General features: G+C 54.1%; 1 protein-coding gene across 1 annotated transcript in view; it reads left to right on the top strand.

Annotated features, from left to right (window-relative positions):
* STXBP1 (syntaxin binding protein 1) overlaps nt 1–8,100 on the top strand; it is a gene marked incomplete at its 3' end in the record, with an annotated part of 41,127 nt that extends 33,027 nt beyond the window's left edge. The window contains exons 12-17 of the mRNA XM_008062070.2: nt 1,653–1,718; nt 2,386–2,466; nt 5,093–5,231; nt 5,895–6,004; nt 6,956–7,057; nt 8,015–8,100. Coding sequence (XP_008060261.1) covers nt 1,653–1,718; nt 2,386–2,466; nt 5,093–5,231; nt 5,895–6,004; nt 6,956–7,057; nt 8,015–8,100 — 584 coding nt within the window. The remainder of the gene's footprint in view (nt 1–1,652; nt 1,719–2,385; nt 2,467–5,092; nt 5,232–5,894; nt 6,005–6,955; nt 7,058–8,014) is intronic.
* Between the last annotated feature and the right edge of the window lie 162 nt (nt 8,101–8,262).

Genomic DNA, 8,262 nt, shown 5'->3' with positions numbered 1-8,262 from the left:
CCACTCACCTCAGCCTCCCAAAGGCGTAGGATTACAGGCTGAGCCACCGAGCCCGGCTGGAGGCAAGTCTTAGTATGTTGCCTAGGCTGGTCTCAAACTCCTAGGCTCAAGCCATCCTCTCACCTCAACTTCCCAGAGTGCTGGGAATATGGGCATGAACTACCACGCCCAGCCTAGAACGAGAATTTATAACCTGCCTTACCCTAAGCCTCTCCTACCTGAGTGTTTACCAGAATGCAGCTCTGGTTGGGCTACTTCCTTGCTTAAAACCACGTAGTGGCTTCCAGTTCACTAAGAGTAACACCCCCCACACGTACACACACACACACACACACAAGAATAACACCCCCTGCACGTACACACACACACACACAATAACAACACCCCCTGCACGTACACACACACACACACGCACACACACACACACACACACACACACACACACACACACACACACACACACACACACACGAGCCTTCCCTGGCCTCATCTCTCCTCCCTCCCTGCCCCACCTCCTTGATTCAGTTGTGCCAGATTCTCTTGCTGGGGCCTTGCCGGCCTCTTGGCTTGGGCATTGTTTCCTCAGGGGAACCTCCCCTGGTCCCTTCCCTAAACTACTTGGGTGCCTCAGCCGCGTGCACCCCACTGCCTGGGAAATCCCCTCCAAGAGCCCTGGTCTCCTCCATTACTTCACCTTATGTGTCTGGCTCCTCTGTTAGATGTTAAGCTCCATGAGGCAGACGCTCCTTTTTTCTTTTGTCCTTATATTTCCAGCATCTAATAGAGGTTCATTCAGTTTCTGTTGATAAATGAACGGGATTAGACGGGTCACGCAGTTAGAAAGCACACAGACCCACCTGCCTGTCGGGGTGTAGATGCCAGCCTTCTCTCTCCTGCCTGCCCACAGCCCAACAGTCCTTCTGCTGGGAGGACATGAGTCTTGATGCCAGGGCTGCCAGAGCCCTGGATGCAGAAAGCCAGTGCATGGAAGGGAAATGGTTTTTGTTTTCTCAGCAAGAATTATGCTCTCAACAACTTTCTAGTCCAGTAAGCATAGAATAAACCATAACTGCTTGACTTCAGAGTTCGGTTTGCAACCTGGAAGATAATCATGGTATTTGGTGCACACTTTGTCTCTTTTTTTTGAGCCGAGGTCTCACTCTGTCACCCAGGCTAGAGTGTAGTAGCACCATCATGTCTCACTGTAGTCTGGACCTCCCGGGCTCAGGCAATCCTTCCACCTCAGCCTCCCAAGTAACTAGGTTTACAGGTGTGCACTACCATGCCCAGCTAATTTTTGGAATTTTTTTTTTTTGTAGAGACAAGGTCTTACTATATTGCCTAGACAAGTCTTGAACTCCTGGGCTCAAACGATCCTCCCACCTCAGCCTCCCAAAGTGCTGGGATTACAAGCGTGAGCCACTGCACCTAGCCTGGAACACACATTTTTTTGGAGCCAGAGGCCTGGAAATCTGAACACATGTGATCTTGTGTTTCACAGATACGTTTTGAGAGCTCTAGAACATGCACTGGAGAAGTCTAGTGGGGTGGCCATCCTGTCCAGTGCCCTCCAGCCTGTCGATGCCCGCCTGCAAAGCCCCAGGAGATTAGGGCCGTTGGAGCAACACCATGTGCTTCCCTTTCTCTTACAGACGACCATGCGGGACCTGTCCCAGATGCTGAAGAAGATGCCACAGTACCAGAAAGAGCTTAGCAAGGTATGGTGGCCTCAAGTAATCCATTCGAATCGTGAGTGTCAACAGCTGCAGAAAGCCTTCGCCAAGCCCTGCTGTCTCATTCACAGATTTCTTGTTATCTTCAAGTACTAGAAACAAAATGAAAGGCTGGGATGGGCAGCTGAGTTCCTGTCACTTTCTTTTCTTCCCTTCATCTTTCCTTTCCTTTATCCTTCCTGTTCCCTGCTGTTGGCAGGAGGCCTCAGCTCTTCGTCACAGGCTCTCCAGGGCTGCTTGAGTCTGCTCGTGACAGGCCACCGGCTCCCCAGAGTGTGCTGAGAGGGAGCTAGGGGAAGGCTCAGTGCCTTTTCTGTCCCAGCCGTAGGCGCTACTCATCGCTGACTCGGCTGGTCGGAGCTGGCTGTGAGTCCAGCCCACACTCGAGAGGTGCAGCAAGCACCTCTCTCAAGGGAAGGTTTCTCCGTCCTCTGAACTCTGGTTTTAGAGTGTGACCTGTCCCCCTCTCCTGGCCCATGACGTGCTCTACTTTGTGGTGTTTGTGTACGTGCTTGTACACACTGTATCTTCTGTGTGAGGCTAGAGACTCCTCAGTGCCTAGCTGTGCTTTGTCCATGGTGGGTGTGCAGTAGATACTGCACACCTCGGTGGTTCATTCTGTGGTCACAAGCTTTCCGGTGTTTTCTCCTAGTACTCCACCCACCTGCACCTTGCTGAGGACTGCATGAAGCATTACCAAGGCACCGTAGATAAACTCTGCCGAGTGGAGCAGGTAAGACTTTTGCCTTCTCCTTCTGCCAGGCCCATTTACCCCGCTGAATGTTAACATCTGACCTTGAACATCCCGCAGAATCATAGAAATAGAAATGGGAAAGCCTGCTAGGATGTACTGTCTCAGACCTCTGGAGCCAGAGCAGTTCCACCATCTATGGTAGGGTCTAGACTGGTGTGAAATGCTGTGCCACTTGGATTTTGCATGCCTGACTCTTTTGGAAGGCTGTTTTCCCTGGAATGATTGGAGAAATGTGTGTGGGGTTCTGAGCCCTGTGTTAACAGGGCCGGCTGAATTTTATATCTTGAATGTGTTCTTTGCCTGGGCCAGCTTTGGAGACCAAGAGGCTGAGTGACGGTAGTACAGTGCAGGTCAGGAATTTGCCTGAAGCATCACTGATCATAATACGGGTTGTACGCTGAGAATTTGGGGCTTGAGTTCTGTCTCTGTCACTGATTATTTGTTGTGCCTGTTTCTGTGTGTTTTATTTTTATTTTTTTATTTTTTATTTTATTTATTTTTTGTTTTTTTGAGTTGGAGTCTCATTCTGTCGCCCAGACTGGAGTGCAGTGGCTGCTCCCGGCCACCACAGCCTCGACCTGCTGGGCTCCGGCGATCCTTCCGCCTCAGCCTTCCGAGTAGCCGGAACTACAGGCATGCGCTACCACGCCCGGCTGATTCCTTGATTTATTGTGGAGATGAGGGCTCGCCAAGTGGCCCAGGCAGGTCTCGAACCGCGGGCTCAGGCAATCTACTCCCTCGGCCTCCCAAAGCACGGGATTATAGGCTGAGCCACCGAGCCTGGCCCTCTGTGTGTTTTATTTCTTCATCGGCAAATCAGACGTTGTGCAGGAGGTGCCGTGTGGAGTTACTAAGCCTAGCCCCCCATTCTTCAAGTGTTACAACATTATTAAACTGTGGGTCAACATCTATGAGAAGAGAGGATGTTAAAAGATTCAAAAACTTCAGCTCAAAGTCTCTTTTCCCAGAAAAAAACAACTCAGGTTCTCAGTGTGCAGCTAAGATTTAAGTCCTCTGGCTTGATGGGACAGGCTCAGCTTAGGTTTGTAAGCCCTGGCCTACATTGTTGGACATTTTATAAGGGCAATTAGACTTGCTGATACCCATCAGTTTTACAGGGGACTATAGCAAACACGAGCTGTCCCTTCCATAAGAACTTGACCATCCATAAAATAGGTTATGCCTAGAACAGTAAAAATGCAGTTTGAGGTCAATTTTTAGAAGTTTAAAATTTTTTGCCAGGCTTGGTGGCTCAGCCTGCAATCCCACGCCTTTGGGAGGCTAAGGTGAGTGGATTGCCTGAGCCCGCAGGTTCGAGACCCGCCTGGGCAGCGAGACCTCATCTCTACAATAAATCAAAAAATCAGCCGGGCGTGGTAGCGCGCGCCTGTAATTCCGGCTACTCGGAAGGCTGAGGCGGAAGGATCGCCGGAGCCCAGCAGGTCGAGGCTGCGATGGCCGGAAGTGGCCACTGCACTCCAGTCTGGGCGACAGAGTGAGACTCCAACTCAAAAAAAAAAAAAAGGAAGTTTAAAATTTTTCAAAAGTGCTCAAAAGTATTTTTGAACTTATTACATTAGGTGGAATATAGAAAATATTAAGATCAGGTCCTCAGCCTGGGCAATGTAGGGAGACCTCGTCTCTCCAAAAACAAACAAACTATGGTCTCAGCCATTCAGGAGGCTGAGGTAGAGGGATCGCCTGAACCCAGGAGGTCAAGGCTTCAGTGAGCCATGGTTGTGTTGCTATACTCTAGCCTGGGTGACAATGTGAGACCTCCGACTCAAAAAAATTAATTCATTAATTAGATTTTTAAAAAAACCGTTCGTGCTGAGTCAACATCTGTTGAAGCCGGTGAGAGGGCCTGGTGAGCGGTGTCCTGCCTTCCTTGGGCCCAGACTGGAAGGAGACTCGAGGGCAGACTCTGCAGGGACTCCCGAGATCAGAAGAGGGAAAAAGAAGCGCCTTCAGGCAGCCCCTCAGAGCCACAGAGGATGTGGAGCTGTGGATCTCTGAGAGTGAGACCAAGTCCGTCTTGGCTTGCTGAGCCGGTGCTGCTTTCTCTGGATCTGAGCCTCGCCCAGTCACGAAGCGGGGCACTTCACCCTCTCATTTCCAGTTCTTTTTACCAACTGAAAAGCATGCCCTTCAGTGTCAGGGAAGCAGAGTAGAAAGAATCCTGCCGAGAGGCACCTTAAAGGCCAGAGCTTTCCATGGGAGAGAAGGGCATCCCTCGGAGTCCTGATTCCTCAACAGGGCCTCGTACCTCTAGGGACCCGCAAGAGTGAGTCCTTACCTGCGGAATCAGCAGAGGTACACTGGCACCCACCTGCCATGAGCAGCCTGCCTTCGAGCAAAGCAGCAGATCATTGCAGCCTGTGTTTTTGGCAAGTGCAGCTCAGGGGTGTCACCCACTCACTGATGCTGCAGGAGACAGGGCTGGCCACATCGGTGTAACTGCAGGGTGTGGTGAGACCAGACGAACCTGCGTCAGGCCTTCTTCGACTGCGCTGTCAGTCCCAGTCACTCTGGATCCTGAGTTTCCTCAGGGCGGCTGCCTCTCCAGACTGTCCCGGAGTCAGGGCCAACCAGGGTGTTTCCACAGGACCTGGCCATGGGCACCGATGCCGAGGGCGAGAAGATCAAAGACCCCATGCGGGCCATCGTCCCCATCCTGCTGGATGCCAATGTCAGCACCTATGACAAAATACGCATCATCCTCCTCTATATCTTTTTGAAGAACGGTAGGAATGCGAGGCCTGGAGGCGGGGCGGGGGCCCCTCCGGGGGAGAGGAGGCAGCCGAGAGCGAGGATGGGGTAGGGAGTCGTGTGACAGATGCACAGAGGGAAGGGGCAGAGGATCACGGGCTCTTGGTGTTTTGGGAGACACAGCCCAGTCAGCTGCAGCTGGAGGCGGAACGCCCCGGGGTCCTCGAGCCCATGGAAAGGGCAGGCCTGGGGAGAAGGGAAGTTTGGCCGACTCGTGAGAGCTACACCCCTCGAGGTTTTTAGCTGGCATTGCATGTGTACTCCTGCCTGTAAAGAACTGGTTTTTACCCACGTCACAGTGCCCAGAACTGTCCGCTGTTCCAAAGATGGGCAGCAAGACTCTTTGCCCAGTTTGACTTTGATACAGGACAGGGTGGGCAGGGACGCTGAGAAGCAGGGCCCGGGGGGAAGCACAGGTTGGGGGCGTTGCTGAGGTCATCGCTCCGGACAGAGTGCCCCAAGTACAGCTGAGATCCTTTAGTCGTTCTTGTCTGGCAGCAGTTGATGTGGTAGAGGAATCAGTTTGCACCACCCCAAGGAGGAGAAGGGACATGGCCCAGCCCCGAGTGGTCAGCTCTGCTTCTCAGGCTCCAGCACATGGAGACTGGGCATGGTGACTGGGTGTCTCACGCCCTCAGGCATCACCGAGGAGAACCTGAACAAGCTGATCCAGCACGCCCAGATCCCCCCGGAGGACAGTGAGATCATCACCAACATGGCTCACCTCGGCGTGCCAATCGTTACTGACGTAAGGGCCAGCTCTGTGCGGGGGAGGTGGGAGGGAAGCTGGTGAGTCCCATCTGCCTCTGGCTGATAGACACACACCCACAGAATCAGAGGGCTCAAGGTGCAAAGGTGTAAATGAGATCGATGCAAAGCCAGGAACCTAGACGTGCACCTCTGTGAGTCACACATATCATTAAGGCCGGGCCATGTCTATGAACCAAACCAAAATGGGGCCCCTGTGGCTTCCTGTCTCAAGGTCCATCTGGCCTGACCTTGACCTTAGACTCCGCACCTTCTGTGAGAATGAGAGTGTGCCACGTGGATTCAAGCACTTTTGCCTTTGAGGCTTTGGGTCGATTCAGAGCCAAGTCAGGCGGGCTGTCTGGGAGTCCCGGGCTGCGTGAGGTGTGAGGTGGGGGACAGGGCCTCTGGGACCCCCCAGGCCGCGCCGTGTGCAGCAGCCCCTGTGTGCCTGCGTCCATAGGCACCAGGAAGGCTGGATTTGCAGCTGTCCTCCCCGGGACCTCCAGGACAAGAGTTTGGCTCCACTGCCACAGACACAGACCCGTAACTGGCAGCGGGCTCGTGTTTTTAGACCGTTGTTCACAAGAGGGGTCAAATGAGAAGGGTGATGGTGCATTCAGCACAGCTTGTGCTGCTGAGATGAAACCCAAGAAGAAGCCGAACTTGAAGTCATATTTTCTCCTCTAATAGATAACACATCGTTTTTTTAACTGCTTGGGTTTTTTTTTAATGGCGCTTGTTACATGTTTGACCCTCATTTGTCACTGTGCATGATTCTAAAGAAAAGTTTGCTCCCAGTTCCTAGAGGGTCCCGTTTGAGGCTACTCAGGAAGCATCTCCCTCGTATGACCCCAAGGGAGTCCTCGAGAGGGCTTCCAGGAGCCAGCAGAGTCACCGGGGCCCACGCGGCTTCTGTCTCAGAGTCTGACCTGTGTGTGTCTGTATGCAGTCTACGCTGCGTCGCCGGAGCAAGCCAGAACGGAAGGAGCGCATCAGCGAGCAGACCTACCAGCTGTCCCGGTGGACCCCGATTATTAAGGACATCATGGAGGTCAGTGACGGGGGCGTGGGTGGGGGGTCCAGGGCCCCAGGCTCCTCCCTGACGGCCGGTGCCCCTAGCTTTGCTTGCTCCGAGGTGGCAGCGCCCTGTGGCCCTTGCCTGGAGGACCTGCCTCTGAGTCTCCAGACCTCCTCAGGCCTTCGTGGCGCACCATGTCCTGGGAAACTGCAGAGGCAGCACCCTAGATCCACTTGTCACTGTCACTCTCGGAGGACTTGGTCTCCTCTGCTGGAGACCCCCTGGGTGACACATCCGGGGCTGGCACCTCATGGCGTCTTGGAGGCCAGATGAGTGACATCATGGGCTCCATGCCAAGGGAGCTGGTGGTCGTAGCCCGCCTCCGCCAGGCACAGTCCTGCTGCCCCAGCCCCTTCTGCCGCTGCCTGCGCTGCGCCTGGCTGAAAACATAATGCTTTCTATAACTCCTCTTAAGAAGTAGGCCCGCCCAGATGTGTGGCTCAAGCCTGTAATCCCAGCACTTTGGGAGGCCAAGGCGAGGGGTTGCTTGAGTCCGCAAGTTCGAGACCCGCCTGGGCAACTTGGTAAGGACTCGTCTCTACAATAAATAAAAAATTAGCCGGGTGTGGTAGCGTGCACCTGTAGTTCCAGCTGCTGGGAAGACTGAAGCGGAAGGATCGTCTGAGCCCAGCAGGTCGAGGCTGGGGTGGCTGGGAGCGTGCCTCTGCACTCCAGCCTGGGCGATGGAGTGAGACTCCAACTCAAGAAAAAAAGCAGCAGACCCATAAGCGTATCTCAGTGTGACGGCCAATAGGGCGTCCAGTCGGTGCCCAGCCTGGGCTAGGCCCCCACCACAGGGAAGGGAGTGCTGGCATCACAAACCTGACCGTGACTTTTGCTGGCCATGTTGTTCTTTGAGTCATCTAGCCTTGGTGCCTGTCAGCCCCTTCCAGGCAGACGGCAGGTGACAGCTGTCTCTTGTCCCTGCAGGACACTATCGAGGACAAGCTTGACACGAAGCACTATCCTTACATCTCCACCCGTTCCTCCGCCTCTTTCAGTACCACGGCTGTCAGGTAAGTGAGCCCCTGAGCACACGGGAGGCAGACGCCGCGGTTGGCTGTCACTCCGCGGCAGGCCTGCTGTGAGGTGCTGCTGCGCCGCCAGAACACTCTGGCGCTGCTCCCCACAGCGGGAGCACAGGCCCGGCCCCGCCGCCGCCACAGCCCGCCCCCTCC

The sequence above is a fragment of the Carlito syrichta genome, unplaced genomic scaffold (genome assembly GCF_000164805.1).
Source record: "Carlito syrichta isolate Samal-C Ts95f unplaced genomic scaffold, Tarsius_syrichta-2.0.1 Scaffold95860, whole genome shotgun sequence".
Taxonomy (NCBI): domain Eukaryota; kingdom Metazoa; phylum Chordata; class Mammalia; order Primates; family Tarsiidae; genus Carlito; species Carlito syrichta.
The sequence above is the reverse complement of the archived record's forward strand: the minus strand, read 5'-3'. Positions and strand labels throughout refer to the sequence as shown.